We start from the raw sequence: 22,253 nt of genomic DNA, 5'->3' as shown, positions 1-22,253 counted from the left end.
GAACGTTTGGTAGACCACAGCACAGAGCAATCTTGGTGAATTACCTCGAAAACTATTATTTTCTTTTATGAAACTGAAAAAAATGATGGTAAAACGTGAACAAATACAAAATCGTTCAGGGCACAACGCTGGACAGCAATACGATTGTAAACGATTAAGCAGGTCACACATAGGTATCAAACAGAGCTATTCATTCCCCTCTCTCTCTCTCATCGTCTCAAAAAGACAGGCATCATTGTAATCTGGGTAAAAAGACAAGGTATTCATTCACCCAACAATGAATCGATACACATTTTCAGCTCGAACATTCTATGGACATATATGTTACAAAAAAAAGCATATGCTTTACATGTGCAAAAGGAACAAACACGAAACCCACCTATATGCAATGGAAAACTGTACATGCTATGTACTGAAATGCAGCCCAGATCAGCTGCTCTTTGGTGGAGTATGGAAGCATAAACTGTACTTTGCTTTCCGCGCTATGAATGATGATAAGAATGCCGTCCCCTAGGATTTGCAGGAGCTGATGGTGGAGAGGGAGCTGAAGATGGTAGCCGGACCAACGCAGGTTGAGGTGGGGGTGCTGTAAGGGCGTAGGTGAGCCTTGACGACGAGCTCTCAATGAGCCCAGCAACTCCAGCAGCAGAAGTTTGTGCATTGGATGGGAGGAATAGATCGTGCTTCTGGTCCTTGTAGGCACTCCATACCTACACAACGGAAAAATGTAGTTCAATCCACCAAGATTTTTTCCATTTTCTGTTTGGTGAATCACTTGTCATGATCACAAATATAGTTCCCCAACGTCATAAGCTAATATCGATTGTAATGTTCGGTGAGTTGTACAACAGCGGTGAATTACTTACATCAGAGGAATTCAGGACTTCACGAACTTTAGCACAGTGTGCACCTTCTGTTGCAAAAGCATGAAGCACCTGTGTAAATCAAACAAAAAAAGTACACTGAATAAGAAGTCAACATAACAATAAATAAGGCGTCAGCAAACAAACAAGCCATGGAGATTGGTGAGACCATCCAAGCATGTAGAAGTGTAAAAGGCAAAACTAAGTACATCAGCAAATCAATGAAAGCGGCACAATTCAACAAATCTATGCTCTGAATACGCTTCTGCTTTCTTTTTATAATATAAACCACTACATACAGGAAATCTATCTGTCCAATTCTTTTGCCAGAATACTTCATGAATTTTCTGGCATAAAACATTTCAGGCTAAGCTAAGAATGCCAGATATACAATTTTTTTGAAGTCAATCTAGATACCCAAAGCATGCAAAAGCCAAAAAGGATGCTGAACTAAACTTTATACATCATCGGTCCCCAGTTGGTTATATCATCTGCCTACAGAGCATTTAAGATCGATCCAATTCTGTTTTTTCTAAGGACATCCAATTTTATTTTGATTGCATCAATCTGATGTGAAGGTCATCCTATAAAAAAAGCTCAAGGTAATAATAGAAATGAACTAAAAGGCTAACATGCATCTTATAAAAAAAAAACGGAAGTGGATCTTACCTCCACTGCCAAAACACGCCCAATTGAAGCCTCTGATTCATTCCATTTCATTTGATTACAGAGTCCCTGTCTTCCACCAGCACGCCAATCAAGAATACCAAGTAGCACTTCAACGAGACCAACCCTATTTTGTTTCATTGTGAAATACATAACAGATATCAGTTATTGCAAGAGTTGAAACACGACTCAAAGCAAAACTACGTTGAGTGAATATATGGTAACAAACAATATTTCTGTTTAAAAGGCTCCAAAATATGGCATGTACTGATTTAATTTAACCAAAAAAAAAATGCATAATCAATAAAATGGACCACTCCAGTAATTTTTAGATATGGAAGAAAAGGCAGAACCTGAGATGCTCCAAAATATCTGAATCTGCATATTAATAACCAGTTTCGTCCCTAAGTAAAATAATTGTTTTGTACTGTTTCACTTAGTATTTGTCTTTTTTTTTGTATCATGCAAATGGGGTTGAGTTTGGTCTTGAAATTTTGCATGGTTATAGATACCATCCCCTATTTTTCCATTACAATTTATTTTATAAATCTTTAAAAACTTTTACATCTAATTTTCACGAAAAAATCAACTTTAGGGCAATTTTACAGGATATGCACCAATAGCTATATAGTCATTTGGAGCAGCTTACTTTAGCCCTTGTGCAACAAGGGCATCTCTAGCCCGATTACCAGCACCAACGACACGCTTTAGTGTCTCCAATGCCAGTATACTTCCACCTTGCCATCCAATTGCTTTCATAAGCAGTGGTACAACCTGCAAGACAATTCAAGCATGATTATATTATGATGGGTCTTCAGATGCCATTCTAAAACGCCGTGCTATGTATTAATCATATTGGTTCTTTTTATGGTTTTGTGAGAACTTATGGAATTTTCAACTTTAAAATAAAGAGGTCGATAGCAGTGTTTTAAAATGCGGTAGGCAAGCAGCAGGGTGGCATCTAGTACCCAGGCAGGCTACATGGACAATTTTTTAAACCATCGTAAATAGTCATTGTGGAAGTCAAGAGATCATAACTAATGTAGACAACAGATCCAAAATTGTATGGTCTGCAGTTGAACTGACAAAAGATACCAGAAATGGAATCATCACTGGCTTAAATATTTATCTGAATAGTACAGGTGTAGACATGATAATTAGTTAACTACTTTTGAATGTCTAGTATTACCAAGCTTTATCACAAAACGCTCTTATGAGTTAGTCAAATCACAAAAGCAGTCATGCTGTTGTATCAGCAAAAAATTGCTATGAAAACAAAAAATTAACATCCAATTATCCAGAAAGAGTTACATCAAACATAAATATGTCAAATCATTCAATACCTGAGGAGTTCCTACACTTGTTGCTGCCATAGCTTCTGCACAAGTTGTGCTAGACGCCAGCTGATGTAGTACACGCAAACAACTAAGGCGAACACGTTCTTGTGGAGTCTGCACAGTGGTATCAGAGTGACCATCAGAGTTGGCATGCTCACTAGGTTCTGCCTGCGATCCACTTGTGGTCTGCCCAGATGCCATAGTCTCTCTTCTTCCCTCATAGGCCATAGCTGCAACAAGCTTCGGAACATAGCCTAGGTAACCGACATGGTCTGAAAGTGCCGGATGAACACGCAGCAAGGAAACCAATGCAGCAGAAAGCAGAAAAGGAAGCTCTGGATCAACAGCATTTGCTTCATAATGTGTTGCAGCAACAGAGGAGACATACTGATCTAGCAGCCCTTCAAGGAATCTTTTAGGATTTCTCAGTGGAAACTTGGGATCCTTCAGAAAGAGTCTTACATAAATTCCACCAACCTGAAATTTGCACAGTATGTTACTATGTCACATCTAGGCCAAAGTTATGGGATGCAGAAACCAGAATAGCTCTAGAAAAAAACTACCTGTGGTTCATCCTTCATCACATGTTGGCCAGATGCTTGTTCAGGTACATCCCAATCAACAACACGGCCTTTCATCTGCTCTTGGTAGAGGTCTGATGCCATGGTTGACAACTGCGCAGAAAGAGAAGCTGCCATTGCAGGTGTCCATACAAGTTCAGGAGTTTCTGTTGTCTGTTCTAGAGAAGAAACAACAGCTTCACCAGGTCCATCTCTAATTGCAGAAACCAAACCATCCGGTAGAAATCTAGCAAGTGTGATCGCCACCCTGGGACCATGCATTGGTTGCCCAACAAGTTTGCCTAATAAGGATGCAGCTGCAGCTCTTTGCTGCATAGGGATTTCCTCTACACAATTAAATGTTAAGTGAGTAATATGACGTACAGAACTGGATCTATAAAGTCCTGGTAACAAATTAAATATGAATAAACAAATCCAAGTGAGGGGCAGTTAAAACGAAGCAAACTCTATTGAACACACCAGGAACTTCATTGGCGGTTCGTAAGCATAAGAAATTTACAAACTCAATTAATTAAATAAGCAGTTGTGCATAAAAAAAATATCATCCGGAACCAGCAAAACAGCAAGAACATGTAGAGAGCTAGGAACATGTAAATTATGCAAAATAATGGCAAATTGGCGATAAACAGAACATCGGCTCATAGCCTGATGGATATCTAACTACAGCAACAATATACTAAAGTAAAGATCACACCTTGAAGTGGCAACATAAGTTCGAGAATGAACACAACACCACCATGCTTGGCAGCAGCCCAGGCCAGCTCTGGTGTGCTGGCTAAAGAATACAGTACACCAAGTGCTCCAGCCCTGCAAGGAGGCTTGCAGTGGAGTATCTGGAATAGCAAAATGAGGCTTGTCCTTTCTGCAACCATGGCCTCCAAACAAGGAGCATGCTTTGTCAACAGGGAAAGAACACTTAAACAGATTTTTGGGATGTTGCTTTCAGGAGGAACAAGCAGTGCAAGGCATTCAAAAAGAGGTATCAGCCGTTCCTTGGAAGCAAAAACAGCAGCCAAGCCTGGATTACTTGTCAGAAGATTCTGCAGTAAAAAAGATGACATGCAATTCAGGAAATGTGCCTCATACAGAAGAGGCTTAGAAAGTTCTCTTTCAATAGAAGTACCTGAAGTGATGTTAGCCCACTTTGGAGGTTTGTAACAACTTTGGAATCTTTATCTGTCCCTGTACTTTGTTTTCCCAATGAAGTGTCTTCTTTTCCTTCACTAATTGAATCACTGACTTCACCATTTTCAGAAGTAGATGTGTCAACAGCTGAACCAGGTTGATGCATCGTGTTGTCCTCTAAATTAATGGAATTCCACAATTGTACTAACTCTGCTATAAATTTAAGCAGAGCAATGCAAAATTCTTCCTGATCACTGATTTCAAAATCCGGCTGATTGTTGTAAACTCTCAAGTATACATTACCAACATTCAATTCTTTTGATAAAGCTTTATAGGTGAAAGAATGTGATTCCGTCAAATTGTATGAACCATCAGGGCCTTGACAGGCACGCTGCTGGTCCACAAATTTGAGAAGCTCCCCTCTGATGGAAGAATTCCATATGATCTATAACAAAAAGGAAAGTTTTGTTGAGCTCAAAATCTTCTGAGAACATTTGTAAAGTAGTGGACTGTTGTGAAATAATTTTATCTGCAAGTATTACATGAAAAACAGCTCATAATTGCTCACTGTGAGGCAATAAAACGATGTATATTGATGAAGTGAATCATCTGCAGAATTGCAACCAAATAGTAGCAAGTTGTTTCAAAATAATTGCATGAGTAGCACGACAAGGAACACAGTTTACAGTTGCTCCCTATGGAGCAATGGCATGATGTATATTGATGAAGCAAATAGCATGCATCATTATTCTGAGTGTGCCTGTTCATTCTGTAGGTAAACATGACTTGTCACGCCCACTTACTCTTAATTCTTAAATCATGGGTAGGGAGAATGTAATTATGAAACTGTACGTGATACATTTTTTAAGCTGGAAAAATAAAATACAGATCCACACTGCCGATAATTCCCTAAACTGAGTCTGAGTGTGCATGGCCACGCACTCGTATAGCCATACGCATGCGCATGAGTACATGTGAATGTACCCATGATAATGAAGTTATAAAGACATTTTTTAAGGGAAATACAGTAGAGGACCTTTTGGCGTGTTACATATGTAGTAAAATTAGCAGGTTACTGAGTGCATTGCAGATCATGGTGAGGGCTGATATACGAGATACATATGTTTCTCTCGAACGAGCAGGAGAGTTGCGTGTCATTCCATTAAAGGAGGAAAACAAATTACAACAAACAACACCTAAACACTTGAACACAAAAAAAGACTAAACACCTGTTAGGAATAGCAACTTGTATTCAATGGTAGTCCATGGGGGCAATATATAGAGTACAGGAGGGAAACCCTAGACTAGGATATTACAACAATACCCTTGACTATTATACCCTTAACGACACCAAGAAAAAAACAAACGAACAAACAAGCACTAGAAAAAGGTCCTTGGCACCAGCAGGTCCTGAAGAACCTAAGACCCAGCCAAAAGGACCTTCAGGTCCTTGGCACCAGCAGCACACCAAAAAGATGCATATGTTTAAACGATATAGTTTTGACTACGGATTTATGGAAATGTTCTAGGCATATAATACAATTGAAAATAGAACCCATTACCTCTGGTGACTCCAAATTTGAATTTAGATTTGACAATAGCTCTTTAGGTGGGTGGTTTCTAAGCATATCAACGAGCTTTGGAGTAAGAAGCGCCTTTAGTGCATTATATGCAGGTTGGTTAGATGGGCTCGATATTCCGTCACTACTGAGACCACAAAGCCTTGACAGAGCCTGAGTTGCACGAACAGCATGCAGATTTTTCGCAATCTGCACCCTTGCCCCATGTCCCTCATTTGTCTCATTCTCTTCTGCCGTTGAATCATATTGAAACAGTAGGGGCAGCACAAACCTGCAAGTACACTTTAATTAGATATATTAGTGACATAACTCTGCTTATTGATACGCCTTTTTTTCTCGTAATGTATATCATACTTCAAATTAGTCAACAAGTATAATATGTACATGATAATTCATTCAGTCTCTAATCCCTGTATTAATTATAGCAAATACAACAAGGATGGCAGGAAAGTACCATAGAAATCCAGCCGCTAGCAGAGCATTTTGCAGTTCAGATGACACTGAAACATTAGCAGCTGTCTGCAGAGCAGCATCCACAGCTGAGGGAACAAATTCAAGTTCTGTACAGTGCACGATGTCCTCAATAAGGCCACCAAACTTAAGAATCTCAACTCTTCCTGACTCAAACTGGCTGAGAACTGAGAATGTATGCATTATGTTGGTGACTATTCTTGCAGCTGGTTCATTTGCCGGAGTTGTGGGCTGAACGATGCACATGCAACGTGAAAGAAGTGTTGCCAACAAAGGAATACCGCCGTCTCGTATAAGCTCTTCTCCATTTAGCGAAGAAGATGCACATCTAACATAGCATTACAACAAGAATATGAGATAATGGATATTCAATCAAAGTGAGCATCCTTTTTAAAAGATATAAGCATAGCTAAAGTAATTCTGTATTAGCTTACGTCAGCCAAATTAGCTCTGAAGCAGCTATCAAAAGAGGGGCCCTATCAGATGAAAGAAAATTGCTGTCATCCTTATCTACAGTAACTGCATTTAGCAACATAGGATAACCGGCATATTTGAATGGTTCCAAGACATATCTATATCTCTTGTACAAGATACATTGTGCCTTGAGTAAGAGTAGCAACCTCCAGACTTGTGGTCCCTGCAATCCCTGCATGCTTGCCTGCATGTGCAGATGATAGATTCACTGTAAATAGTCAACAGAGTGGAAATATGTCTTGGGAAATTGGTTGGTGACCAGGGGCGTGCCCATTAGCTAAAATACGATAATCCAGCATGTTGCAATGTTTCAAAAAAAATCCATAAAAAATCATGTATGTAGTACACATAAAGTAAAGTAAACCTGCAAAAATTCAATTTCAAACTCATCTTTGATTTCGAGATTCAAAAACACGTGTTACTGTTAGCACATGATGAACAATACTGGATTTTCTGCTTGTCTATTTTGTTTCTTCACATCTAGGATGAATTTGACATTGAATTTTTGCAGGTATACTTAACTTTACATGTACTGCATATATCATTTTTTGACGAATTTTTTAAACATTGCAGCATGCTGAATTCACTAATAGGGACACGAGAACCAGAAACCCATGGATACGAAAATCGCACTCATATCTTAATGGGTTTCAGTATTTTTCACACATGTTCCACTACTTACACCAATTTGTAGAATGAGTGCTGCAAGGTGGAAAAGATGTGCTGAGGTGTGAGGTGCATCGAATAAAACTACTTGTGACAGTCACTCCAACGAAAAAAAAGGATGAAGCAAATAAAACAACATAAGCAACATAGAGAGAAGGTATAAAAAGGTGGCATGACCAGATGAACAAAGGAGCACCTGCAATCGCTCATAAGCCTTTTGCACAGCAACAAACTTCTCTCTTCCCTCAGGGTTCTTGTCTGGATGGTATTTTATTGCCAGCTTCCGGTATTGGCGCTTAAGCTTCTCCTCATCAATGTTTTCAATTTTGTTTCCCGAATTGGCCAAACTTAACTCGGATGACTGCTTGCTACTACCATTATCACCAAGCACAAGATCATCAAGAGAAATCTCCAGTATCTTGCAGGCTTCTTCTTCGGACAAATCCATTGGACGACGAGTTAACTCTTCACGCCACATTACCAACAATGATTGCAAAAACTCCACATGTTCAACAATGGGCCAGTTAGGAAACCTAATCTCATCACATAGATTACGTAGGTAGTAACGATGGCACCACATCTCATCTTTCAGATTCGGGTATGTCACAGGTGGCATAGGGGCATAATCATACAATGAATGGCAATGTTGAGCCAATTTCTGAGGAAAATCACCGAGATGCTGTAGAACCTACAAAAACAAATCAGATGAACAAAAGGATTCAAAATAAGAATAAAATCTCAAGACTTTGAAAGAAATGTTTAACATATAACAATAAAGGACAACAGTAAAATACCTGACGAATAAGGTTTTCTGCCCGCATCTTGTGGGTCCATATAATTTCTGGTGTGTCAGAATCAGACACCATTGCACCCGCAAAAGCAGAAGGGCCACTGCGTTCTAAGACATACAGCAAAGATTCTGGGAGCAGTCCACCTAGTACACTACGCTTTGCCAGAGGCAAAGACGAAGATACTGCTGCTTCTTCACCGCCGTGAAAAGCTTGATGAGTATGTGTGGCCGAAAAGAATTGTGCAATTGATAGGAGATTTGAACCAGGATATGCTAATGCAAAGTAAAAGGCACCAGTACTATATAGCCGAATCATAGCTTTAGGGTTTCTTGTAACAATAGCTTTGAGCAATGAGGCAGCAGTTTCAACAACGCTTGGTTCCCCAGTAAGCATAGCCTATACCGTTTCAAAAAAAAAACTCTGTTAGTCTTAGATCAATGAAATTATTCAAAGCAAGGCGAAAATATATCTGAAAAGTAAAAAATTGAAGAGTTAAACTAATTTATCACAATCTAAAGCATGAAATTTACTGGTAAGAATAATAGCTTATCATAAGCGACAATCGTCTGTATTGTATTGTTGATAGCTGTATTATATTGTTGATAGCTACACTAGCAGGTTTATTAGGAAGTTACAATTTAGTGATTTTCAATGGTTACTTACATCAGCAGAGCTTAATGATGTGTTCTGCTTACCATCCTGTTTATATATGTATAGTAATCTATTAGCTGTAAATTAAGAGAATGTCACTTATAATTTAAGGGAATGGAGATTCTTCCCATGCACATGTATGATCAATAGCACCATCAGGGTACCATACACAGCTGTTATGGTGAGGCTTCACTACCACCGCCGGAGGGCCTAAGCCACCCATGGCGCAGGTGTGCAGCAGCAGCAATCGGTTTAGGGCCTCCTTGCTCCTTGGCTTGATAGCTTCTTTAATTATTATTTATCAAGTTGATAAGCATTTTTATTAGGTTCGATTGTTACACAGCCATCCTACAGGTAGGGTTCCGGCCATTTGGAATTAAGCAATAGTGACGCCCTCCCTCCCTCCCTCCTTCCCTCCCTCTCCTGCGGTGTCAACACAACCCCTCCTGTGCCACGGCACCACCTGGCCGCTGAGATCCAGGAGAACACACTTCAGTTGATCTCACCTACAATATTTGCCACCAAAACCTAGCCCACAACAATGACATCTAGTCTCCACTGATAATAGAAAAAGAAAACAAGCATTTAAAGCAAGAGAAGACCTGAGCAACATGAGGAAGGCATCTTGGACTTGACAAAATACGTTTCACCCTAGGAGTTGGAGTTACTATTTCACCTGCATCATCAAGATCAGAGTGTGCAGATGCCATACTGTGTAATACAAATAAAGCAGTGTCCCCAATCTGAAAACAGAAATCCATTTTGCGTGAGTCAAAAAGAGTGCAAAATATCTTTTTTGAAAAAAGAATTTGTGCATGATAAGTGCTAACTAATGAGAAAGGGGAAGTAGCAGTAAGATGTGTGCATGTGCGCATGTGTCTGATCACAAGCATCAGATTCAATACCTGAGTAGGAGTCAGCACAGGTACTCTAACAGAAAGTGCCCAACGCAGTTCCCGGATGTCACGTAATCTTTTCCAGTCAGACATACCAGAAGCCCAACATTTTGTTGTCCAGTCAATTGACTTCTTTGACCAAAGCCTTCTGATAGCATCCTTTTCAAGTGGACCAACTTGTGCACCATCTTTGTCAATGTACATCCACTCCTTAGAAGGTTCCATAAATGCAGTTGCTGCGATGAGGTTCGATTGCAAAGGAATAGCTGTCCGCTCAGATGCTTCATGAGCAACAGTAAGCAAATCAACAGCCAAAACACAGCCCCCAACCAAAACACATGCTTCAACATTTGAAAGGTCATTCATCAAGGCCTACAAAAAACAAAGAAAATAGAGGAAGGCAGATTTCTCAGAATTTGAAGGTATGTCACATCAGCAAAACCGTATTAGTAATTTGTTTTGATAATATAGTCCAAAATTAATGTCCATGTCCCAAAGGCATGTCAAGAGATTCATGGATTCTGATGTATAAATGCCTAGACATGACCACATAAAGAAAGCTTGTTGATGTTTCCATATCTAGCATATCTTATGACATCTTACATCCTTACTACATTATAAAACGAAAAAAAATACAAGAGGAAATAGAATACAGTGCAACCAACCTTTAACAGAAGTAGCAAACGATGCCTCAATGTCATATCATCTGTTCTGTCTAAGAGAACAGTAATATGTGCAGTGCCATCAAAATGTCCAATAACTTTATAATGTTGGTCATAAACTATAGCCATTGCCCTCGAACAAAGTTCTCTTACAGAAGAGCCCCCACCTCCACCAAACCCATCCAATCTTCCCATGTCACACCAATCGTCAGATAAACCCAGCTCATCAGGAACTGCACCATCCACAGTAAGACCAATATCTGCGTCACACAAAAACCGATGGTATAGAGCTCTAAAAAAGGCAACAGGATCACGTAGTGGAAAATCCTGTGCTTGATAGTTGCTTCCACTTTCAAGCAGCAACCGCAAATAGTATTGCCCCACACAGACTTCTTTGGACAAGCTAGGGTAGCTAACTGAAAATTCAGCATAATTCCATGAAATTCGTGGTAAGCTGTCACTACCACCAGCATCCTCAGCGACTGAACTTCCAGGGACAATGTCATCGGTTCTTTCTTTCTCGACATCAAGGTTATGAACTTCAGCTTGCAATGCTTCCTTTAATTCTTGCCTTGTGCGTTCATTCCATATCAAATCCGCTCTGTTGTGATCTAGACTGAATGCTCTCCAAAATCCATACCAATTGCACAGGAGCCTGCCAGATCCCACAGGAGTGTTTTCAAGCACAACCTGTGCAGGGACTGAGAAATCTGAATGTGAGGAGCTGACGAGGTTGCCATTGGCATTGGAGTCCACAGAATAAACATGTGAATCCAGCTGTGGTGACCCAATTTGATGATTATTTTCAGAAAGGGCCTCAGGTACAGAACCATGTGGAACTGAAGCTGCATGAGAAGGGTCAATGCTTAGACCTGGCGAAGGGGTGTGGGTAGTAGGGTACTGACCAACATGCCTCTGATGGACATCTGCTCCTCCATAAGTACCTACATTGGTGTGCCTAAAGAATTCCCCATCATCAACACCATTGGGGGTCATCCCTTGTTCTGGTGCTGCCATACTCTTACTACCACGAGCCTTCCTCTGAAGTATCTGTCTCTGCCTTCTGCTTAACGGTGCTTCGTCATACTGGCTCTGTGAATCTTCATCTGATCTCGTATGAAGATAAGCAACAAGTCCAGGAGGAAGTATTCTTGACAGTAACTCCAATGCAGGTTGATAAGAATCAGCCCAAAGAGCAACAAGCTGCCGACTAACATCACACCGCTCACCAGCAAGGATGAAGAAAGCATTTAGCAAATGCCTCAGAAGAGCACCATCCTTCAATGCAGCATCGCGCATGGACTCTGCTGCTATTGCATCTTCCTCAGCAATTGTACGCATAATAACAGAAACAGTCTCTCGTACACTTTCTGCAGGATGTGCAAATAATGCAAATAAACGACGGCGCAAACCAGCAACTTGACGCAGCAGCTCAACAAATGTAGCATGTTGGGTTGTTTCACCATGGGGTTCACAAAGCATAGCTTCAAGGACTTCCACAACCGACAGAGATAATAATGGTGAAACTGATATTGGCTTCAATCTGTTAACAAGGATCGGAACATACATTGGCTGTGAGAACAGTACAGACTTTGCATGCATGTAGGTAGCATGTGATTCTCCCCTTGTATCCATTAACATGGATGCATCACCAGGACCACCACCAATTAGCATAGCCACAAGCCCAGCAGCTTCAGCTGCAACTCCCTCTGAACCATTCCTAAGCAAACCCATTATTCTCCCAACAGCAACAGGAAATGCCATCACATGTGATGCCACATTTCTTGATGTAAGTAGCCTACGTAAGCATGCAACAAACCCCATTATTGTTGCTGCTGCTTTTGGAGATGGCGGCGGAAGAGGAGGAGCATCAGCGGGGAGGTTTTGTGGTGTGGCCGGAAGAAGACTAATTAAAGCCATTAAGACAACTTCAGGCACTTCAATATTGACAGGCACTCCAGTATAGGGTATACATGCATTAAACTCCCTTATTCTGCGCCACAATCTGATTTTTGCTCCAGGGACAGTGTCAGATGAAACTACAGCCTCTTTAGCAACCACAGCTAAATGTTTTATGTGCATGGTAGCAGCCTCCATGTCAACAGGACCATGATGAGGCATCTGAAGATGAGCTCCCCCACAAGGTGGATCTATGCAATGACCAGGCATCGTCAACCTTGGTAGCACTGGAATTGCACACTGTCTCTGAAAGCAGATAGAAGGAAATGAGACGCACGAAGACCAATATTAGCATAATAGAAAACACATGCACCATGAGCATATTATACTGCATTTAATTAGTGTCACATCTACTCTATGCTTGAGTAGATGAAACTCAAGGACAAGAGGAAAATCATTCCAAATACTATACATGGAGCTTCATGACAGTTGCATTATTTTGTCATGCAGAAAATCATTACAATTGCAGTCTTCAAATTTAACTTTGCTCATATACATTTTAAGTCATTATACAGTTATGTGTTACATATAGAACATGTCACTATGTGAAATGGCAATGTTCTACAATGAATAACCAAGCATACACGTTAAAATGGGAGCATGTATGGTGCATATCCACGTGCTTTGGTCATTGCACTTCCGGTGCTTAGCAAGCATTGGTACTTGCACAAAGAGTTATAAGGTGTATATGTAGCATACCTTCATACAACTTATATGTAACTAAAGATAGATGGAATGAAGATACAGATTGAATGTTGACCAAAATGTATGCCTTCATGTTACTTTATTTTGTTAAAAAATTAAAATACATGGCTTGGTTGTGCTAAAGTAAAAGTGAGGCAGTCATGCTTGAGTGTTCAAATATATCAAGGCGGTATATACTGATCTCAAGTGGTGAAGGATTAAGAAAGATTAAAGAAGTGATACCTGGGTTTGTAAAATATCAAGAACTGTAGCAAGTAAGTTATCGCGGGAGGTACTTGCATATACCTGAGTGAGAAAAACATAAGAAGAATTAGAAGACATTCCTTATACTGGGATAGTGAAGATGAATGCATACTTACATGAATCGGACAGCCATCACTGAATTCAAATGCAAACATCTGTGGCTCTTCTGCGAAACGAACAAGGGCACTTACTGCTGCGAGAGGTCGGGCAATGACAGCCTGGAAAGAGAATTCAGTGCAAACAAGTAAGAACCTATCATGCTAAAGATATAAGAAAAAGAAAGGACAAGCAATCTAGGAAAAATATATCCAAGGGAGAAAACCATGACGATGTTGTAAAAGCAAAGTTGCCCTTGGCACTCAAAACTAACTACCATTTTCTTGTAACTTGGTTTGCCAATGGCTGTATGGTTGTAGACTTGCAGCGTATCCATATGTAATAAAAAAAAAGTTTTAAGTATGAACAGTTCATACAAAAGTAAGTACAAAAAATGAGGACAAAATGTCTACCTCATAGTTCTCCGGACGTCTTTCAACGAGCTTAGTGTTTGTAAGAACAAGCAGACGAGAAACAGAATCACCCTGTTCTCCAAGCCCACCCCTTGGTCCAACACCCAAACTTAAGCTCTCAATGCTAGCAGTGCCATGTGCAGCAGGACGTAATCTTGTTACTGACCATTCTCCATGTCGAGTTTCAGAAGCTCCAACTGCCTCCATAGCTGGGAAAGAAATCCACAGGCAATTAAAAATCAAATAAGACCATAGGCACAGGCTCATAGGCCACAAACAAACCATCAGTGTATTCATTCCTTTTATTACATGAGATAAATGTAGGTTCAACAACATCTATAAATGTGTAATTAAAACATGAGATAAATGTGGATTTATTGATCAATTTAATGCCTGAAGGTGGTATTTTACACTTATTCAGTTTGTTTTATTTTGGAAGGATAACTTGAATTAAGATGTTGTCTAGCGACAAAAGCATATCAATAGAAAAAAGCATCAGATATATAGAAAGTATACTTATGCACCTTCACCATTATAAAATCATTCATCTCAATAGCTTAACAGATTCACCGATGAAATAGAAGCACAAGTAAAGTCCATTGTAGCTATAGATGCAATGCCCACCTCTTGTTGCTATAAAGTCAGCCGCTGTCATCGACTGTGACTTGTCCACAGATAGAGATAATCCAATCATTGACTTGGCAGTCTTTGTCTGAAAGATAGACGACACAAGTTACATTAACCTATGGAAATCTGTCTCACTTGCAACCAGGAGTAAAACAACCGGGAAAAAAAGGATGAGGACAGAACGGTGTACCAAATGTGATATAATCGCAGTGTTTGTACTGCCTGAAGCAGCCATAAATGCTTTTGACTTCCTACCAAAACAGGGGCATAGCACGAACCCCCTACCTTCAGTAGTCTTCCTACCATAACTATCGCCCAAGAGCATGATAGCAGGAGAATTCATATCTCTGAAGTCCAAGCACCAGCGCAGATGACCAGAAGGCTCAAGGAGCTCAACACCCACCGAAGTGACCTTAAGTTTCTGCAGAATGTTCATTCACATATAGTAATCAAGGTATCAGATATCAAACACTGATGATTAAACAACACTACCTTACTTCGATACACCATTTTGTTAGTATGTTACAGAAGAGGTGCTCTACTAGCCTGCTCAACCTTATTTTTTAGCACGCGTTGTGGCACAATTTGAATTTGAATAGTAGCATTTGATTTTTCCAAAAAAATAAAAAAAATCTACAGACAGAAAAATCGCAGCAATTTGAGCAAGGAAGATTACTGTACAAACATGTAACATTATTTCCAAGAGTTCTGCTTGAATTGGTAGCTAGCTAAACTTAGTCTGGTGTTATTACACAACCTGAAGAAGGGGACAAAATTTTATACCCTCCGGGTAGCTACAATAAGCCATTAGGGTATAACACAAGGTACTTGTAGACGGGATTGGGGATGGAACCATCAACTGACCAGCACAGAACTCTAAAGTAAAATCACTTGCACAAATTAAGCATTGCATTGTTAGTTTGTTAGTCAAAGTAGCACAACACAGTAGACAGTAGCCGGATACGAAGTTGAGAGGAAGGAGGATTCGGGAAGGGGGCGTGAACTTACGAAGGGGGCCCAATCGTGGGTGCATCGGCGGAGGTGGAGGACGGGGAAGTCGAGGACGGCGCGGACTGGGCGGAGGCGGTGGAGCTCGGTGAGGATCCCGGCGCGGAGCGGGGAGGAGAAGCGCATGGCCTTGAACTTGCCGCGGGCATCGGTGCGTACGGTGAGCGTGAACTCGTCGGCGGCAGCGAGGGGCTCGGCGCGGTCGAATTCGGCGCCGGTGTCGTAGGAGTTGGTGAGGTTGAGCGTGGCCGGGTCGAGCGTGACGACGCCGGAGGAGGCGATGCAGAGGATCCGGCGGTACCTTCCCCTCCACGAGTGCTTGACGACGAAGTAACGGGCGAGGTACTCGGGCTCCTCGGCGCCGGCGGCGGAGGCCGGGGTCGGGGCAGCCTCGGCGGCGGCGGTGTGGCGGCTGGCGAAGTCCATGGCGGCTAGGCGCGGGGGGCCGGCGTTAGGGTTCCGCAGCCACCAGGGGAAGGGGGAAGAGGAGTGGCGCGAGTGAATCGCCCCCAGCGCTGAGACGAGATCCCCCTGCTGCTGCTGCCTCGCCGGTGGGCGGAGGAGGAGATTTTGTGTTTGAAATTAATCATCTTTCATATCTCTTATAAATGACTAGTCTATAATAAAATTTTGTATTAAGCAGAAGAGGCGAAGAATAAACTTTATGATTAAATGATAATCAAATTTGGATATATTATGAAAGTTTAATCAATTTTCCCATTGGCCCCTTTTTCCAACGAAGTTCGCTGTTTTTTTTTTTTTTTTTGCAGGCTGTTCCGATCTCGATTTTATTATCTTTTTGTCCACGTGGCCTTATTAATCGTAGCAGCGAAGCGAATGAGAGGGGATTTGTCCATTCAGGGCAGGACTTTGCTTCGCCTGTGCTTCCGTGTTGGCTTCAGCCCGAGTGGATTTGGCTTATTTTTCCATTTTCAAAAAAAAAAAGGCTCACAAAACCTTTTTCAAAATCATCCTAAGTGAAACAAATCATAACTCAGAACACAAATATTAATATGAATTAGCTGAGTGTCCGTGTGTTATGACTGGTCTAAAATATTCTTCTCATATTAAGCAAATCAATTGATACCAAGATGTTGATACACACATCAACAGACAATTCATTCTATGTTTCTATGTTCTTTGCATCCTTCAAATAAAATTGGAAAAGTAATGAAAATAATGTGACATAATTGCTAAAGACCTATACTCATATCTATTCTCTCGTTATTCTCATAAAGTGAGCAAGTAAATTAACAATGTAAACTCGATATGAGATGAATGAAAAAAAAAACCATGTTTGGAGAGCTTAAGGTAGCTTCTGCTACTTAGAGCAGCCCTAAAAGCCATAAGCTCCCCCAAACAGGCTAGCTTTTTTCAAAACCGATCATCTCCAGAAGCAAGCTTTGTACTGCAAGTGTAAAAGCTATGAAAATACAGCTTCTCGAGCTTTTGCGGACCGAGGTTATCAAAGTTGCCACAAACTTAGTGAGAAATTACCCACCACTGTCATTCATATATATACCGATTCCTCTCCTCCCCCAATAAACTCAAATGCTTAAGATTGGATTTAGCTCACTTGCACTTAATCTTCCAATCTCACAACCCAACTCACTTTTCTTCTTAAATCTCACACTAAATCGGAGTGGGAGAGAGTTCTTTTGACTCTAAAGATGTTCTCTTTCATGCTCATGCAGCAGCAACAAAGGATGAGAGTGAGGGGGTATTTATACCCAACCCTCAAAAACTAGTCGTTAGAGATATCTCTGTACTAACCCAAAGTATCCGAGTCAACTCGGAGACTCTGGGTACAGACATCAAACTAGCTGTTACAGGTTTTTATATACTGACCCGGAGTATTCAGGTCAACCCGGAGACTTCAGGTTGGTACAAGAATGCATAACCGAGAGCCTTGGCCGGAGCTCAACCCGGAGTATCCGGGTGAAACATTTAGACCCTAACAGACCACATGGCTCGAAACCTCACCCGGAGACTCCGGACAACCCAGAGTATCCGGGTCAACCAGAACTGACCCTGAAAAACGACGATAACTTTTGATCTCGAAGTCCGATTTCGACGATTTTAGACTCTATAGAAAGCTTATTCAGAGGGCTACATATCCCAACTAAAATCATGATCCCAAACATATTTGATCAAACCAGAAACACTTTAAAACCTAATTCGGACACTTCCACACTTTCCACACCGGATTTTCAAAGTTAACTCTCACTTTGGGGTTTGGTTATAAACTCTTGAGCACTGAGACATGACAATTAGCTCTACGTTGCATCTCTCTTAATAGTGCGGTATACATATACTCAGATTTAAAGATAAAACTCGTTTGAAACACTTTTAGCCTTTAAATACCTTCAAGTAATGTTTCTTTCATTCAAACTTTGAGGGCTAACTTCATATATTCTTCACTCCATATCTTTTTGATTCTTTAAATGATTGATGTGAATCACTCATAGTTTCTCATGACCTCACACGGTCCATTGGCGCAAAGCCTTCACTCACTCTTCACCACCACTTTGGTCCTTCGGCGCCAAGCTATTTGCTTGCCCTTCACCACCGGACGGTCCATCGCAGCCGAGTCTTGCTTGTCCTTCACCGTCTTGCTATAAAAAAATCACTTTGTATTCAACATCTTCAAGGAATTAACTTTATCAAATATGGAGTCCACTTTTGTTCTTCACTCCTAGCATATATAATTTCAATTCAACTTATGTTTTATTATGGATCCTAACCTCAACTCACTCTCGATCACAAAACATATGTGTTAGTCCATAAAACCTAATTGACAATTTTTGTACCTTAAGTTACTTGATCTCCATACGTAACTTATTACTCTTCATGCATATTGTCAATTTTCATATAGAACCTAACCCCACTCATTCTCAAACACATAGTGCACGGGTTAGTCCATAAAACTCTATTGATAATGTCATACCTTTAGTTACTTGATCTACACAAATAACTTAGTCTTCAAATTTATTACCAATCTTATTGAGCTTTTCCTTCTCCTTATGAGCATCACTAAGAGTTCAATGACAACGATGCATTTATTTTGTTCTCATGACATTTCTCGGGAAATCATTGATTCATCACTTATGCATCTTCTATGGAATAACTTAATAACAATTCTTAACACAGTTGTTAGTCTATATGTATTGTCATCACTTAGAGCTCATTCATCTTTATGCATTTTCAATCTCTCCATTCACCTAGAGCTCATGCATATCTCTCATTGCATTACCTATGCAACAACCTAATAACAAACTTAACACCATTGTTAGTCCATATGTCTTGTTATTAATTATCAAAATCACACATAATGGCTAGATGCACTTTCAGCGCTGCCTATGAGATCGAAGTCAGACGTCGCCTACCCTATCTCCAGATCTCGTCCCGACCAGCACCGTCGCGCCCCCGTCCCTCGACCACCGAATTGACGACGAGGTCCTTGACGGCCGACCTGCCTCAACGATCAGCGCCACCCGCCACGCCCCTTCCCTCAACTATCGGACCTACCTCTACGGCCAGCAAAGTCGCGACCCTTCTCTCAATGACCGGAGCTGCGTCAACGACCAGCCCTGTTGCGCCTCCTCTCTCGACGACCGGTGTCAATCCTCCCCACGGTAAGTAGAAAATCAACAAGTCCCTCCCATTTTCAATATGGAGATTGAATATATTTGCACTTTATCAAGTAGTTAATCCTGTCAAAGACTGAATTGCACTTTGTCCCTCATATTTTTTGGGGTTTAGTTGAATCCCCATGCCCCTTGTGTACTAATTTTCGTAAATCCTTCGTTACGGAATCTAAAATTTGGAGCTAATGAGTGATTAAAAAATTACGGCAAGGGTTTACTAAATTGGGGTTTAGTCAGCATGCTAATTGGTCGTTGTGGTCATTATCCCCCAAGGGTATTTCAGGCATCACCTTATTGTAGCATGATGTGGCTGCTGTAATTTGAAAGGTTTTGTCGAATAATAGTGTGTTCTATATTCAATTGAGATGGATAGCTTTGCAGTGGATGGAAAATCAAGTGTCTTGGTTTGTTAGGATCCCATCTTTTATATTTCCTTGTGTGGTTATCTTGTATAAAACTGAGCAAAACTAAGTTGATGTAGTACTACAATTATCTTAGGGTGACTGCGATGCTCCACATGTCTAGATGTTGTTTCTTTTTTGTTAGTAGTTGGGAACTATTTTGTTGATATCCAACAACTTTTATTGTATTGGCCAATTTCATCCCATGGACACTGGAGCTAAATCATTTTTTGACCAAGTGGATAAACTCCTAGCACAGTGCCCAATGAAACCGATAGTTACTGGGTTAGCTTTAATGATTGTCAGGTTTGGTAAACATATGTTATATTTTGTTCATTTATTGTAAACATATGTTTTGCTGATTTGTTAGTAATTTGCGGTAAATTGGATGGATAAAATGAAGGTACTAAAAGCTAATTAGGATGCCTATACGACGAGAGTGTTCTCTAAGATATGTAAGGAAGAAACTCTAGTTTGGAATAGATCGGGACATACCTTGAGTACCATTAGCTACAAGAACCTTGAGGAAAAATCCAATGCAAGGACTAAACAACACTATCCATATGACAAGCTGAAGAACAAATGGGATGCATTGAAGCCACATTACAACTTATGGTTATATTTGAAGAGGGCTACAACCGGTCTTGTTTATGACATTCAAAAGGGAATTATTACAACCAACGACGAATGGTGGGAGGCCAAAATAGCGGTACGTAAATCTGAAGTTTTTTTGCCCTTTTCAAATCCATGGATGATTTGTTGTGATTAATAAGAACATATGACTTTATTATTTCAGGAAAACATCAAATATCGTAAGTTTCTTGATGGCCCTATGGAGAACCTAGATGATCTTGAAGTTATGCTTCAATATATCAATGTCACAGGTGCATCATCGGTTATTCCAGGTGGTCCTACAAATGCAGCTCATATTCAGCTTGATGATGATTCTATGGAGGGTGAAGATGTTTCTATCATTGTGAAAGATGAAAAAAAGGGAGGAAAGCGTAAGATTAATGATGACCTTCCTCAAAACTTGAAGAATGGTAGAAATCCCATGGTTAGGCAAGTGACACGCCTTATTGATGTCTACCGGGAAGAAGAAAAATGACCAAAAGGTTAAGGATGATATTATAGAGCTCATTGAACAAATCGTGAGTGCGGGAGCTTATGAAGAAAGCGATGAACACTTTATGACCACCAAACTCTTTATCAAACAAGAATATCGTGCAATGTTTAAAGCCTCTAAAACTAATGAAGAAAAGGTGGCTTAGCTCAAGAGGATGTATGAAGAGAGGAAAAGGGGCTAGAGTTTCTTATCAATCATGTGATGTATCATAATGTTAGGCTATTATTTTAATTTCAGCTGACCCTTGTATGTAATGTTTGAAATTTGATACTTTATGAATCTTATATGTAATGCTATAATTTTAATTCCTACACCAATTTTAATTTGAGCTGAACCTTATGTCATGTTTTTGTAGTTGAGCTCATGAAGTGAAAGTCATGATGATTCATCTAGTGAGAGTGGCAGTGATGAATTATTACTCCACGTAGCACCAACAGCTACTCTCATTGCTATGCACCATAATGATAAATATTTGAATAAAAAGATGAGGCACCCTCCACTACAAACTGGTTATCAATGGTTCATTGACCAACTACAAGTGAATAGATATTGCTAGAACATATTTCATATGAATCGTCCTGTTTTTGACAAGTTGCATACAACATTAGTTAAAAATTATGAACTAAAATCCACAAGAATGATGAGTTTTGTTGAAGCTCTAGGGATGTTCCTGTGGATGTGTGGTGGTCCTCAATCATTTCTCCAACTTGAGAACATATTTAAGTGATCAACTGAAACAATTAGTTGAAAATTTAATAAAGTCTTGGAATGTCTCAATCTGTTAGCTGGGAATAATATAAAACCAAAAGATGCATAATTTACAATAGTTCACCCAAGGTTTCAAGATTCTCATTTTTCACCCCACTTCAACAAATGTATTGGTGCAATAGATGGCACATATATACATGTTGTTGTGCCAGCAACTGAGATGATTCCCCCACATTGGTCGTCATAGATATCCAATACAGAACACAATGGATATCTGTGACTTTGATACGAGATTCACATTTGTTGTAGCTGGATAGCCTAGTTGTGCACACGACTTTCGAGTATTCAGTGATTCTTTGAGCCGATACTCATATTATTTTCCCCATCCTCCTGAAGGCAAGGCCCATAGATCCTACAAATAGACATATTACTTTTGTCATTATCATGTTGATATATTGTATCACATTATTTTATATGTAATTTTTTTTTATCTTGCTGATTCTAGATATCCTAATAAAAAAGGTTTCCTAGCTCCCTACAAAGACCAGAAGTATCAC

The 22,253-nt window shown here is 40.2% G+C and overlaps 1 protein-coding gene across 1 annotated transcript; it reads right to left on the bottom strand.

The window, feature by feature from the left end:
- Window positions 1-247: 247 nt before the first annotated feature.
- On the bottom strand, window positions 248-16,403 carry LOC133903672 (dnaJ homolog subfamily C GRV2-like). The gene is made up of 22 exons (XM_062345107.1): window positions 15,815-16,403; window positions 14,997-15,227; window positions 14,804-14,891; window positions 14,180-14,388; window positions 13,787-13,888; window positions 13,650-13,712; window positions 10,767-12,968; window positions 10,111-10,473; window positions 9,808-9,948; window positions 8,558-8,950; window positions 7,960-8,451; window positions 7,058-7,281; window positions 6,607-6,951; window positions 6,135-6,423; window positions 4,571-5,017; window positions 4,142-4,487; window positions 3,430-3,773; window positions 2,873-3,343; window positions 2,179-2,303; window positions 1,533-1,656; window positions 867-935; window positions 248-710 (listed from the first exon to the last, which is right to left on the bottom strand). The coding sequence occupies exons 1-22, from the start codon at window positions 16,238-16,240 to the stop codon at window positions 483-485; spliced, it is 7,722 nt and encodes a 2,573-aa protein (XP_062201091.1). The 5' UTR covers window positions 16,241-16,403; the 3' UTR covers window positions 248-482.
- Between the last annotated feature and the right edge of the window lie 5,850 nt (window positions 16,404-22,253).

Source organism: Phragmites australis, chromosome 21 (genome assembly GCF_958298935.1).
Source record: "Phragmites australis chromosome 21, lpPhrAust1.1, whole genome shotgun sequence".
Taxonomy (NCBI): Eukaryota; Viridiplantae; Streptophyta; class Magnoliopsida; order Poales; family Poaceae; genus Phragmites; species Phragmites australis.
Note: the sequence above shows the minus strand (reverse complement) of the source record. Positions and strands in the feature narration are given on the sequence as shown.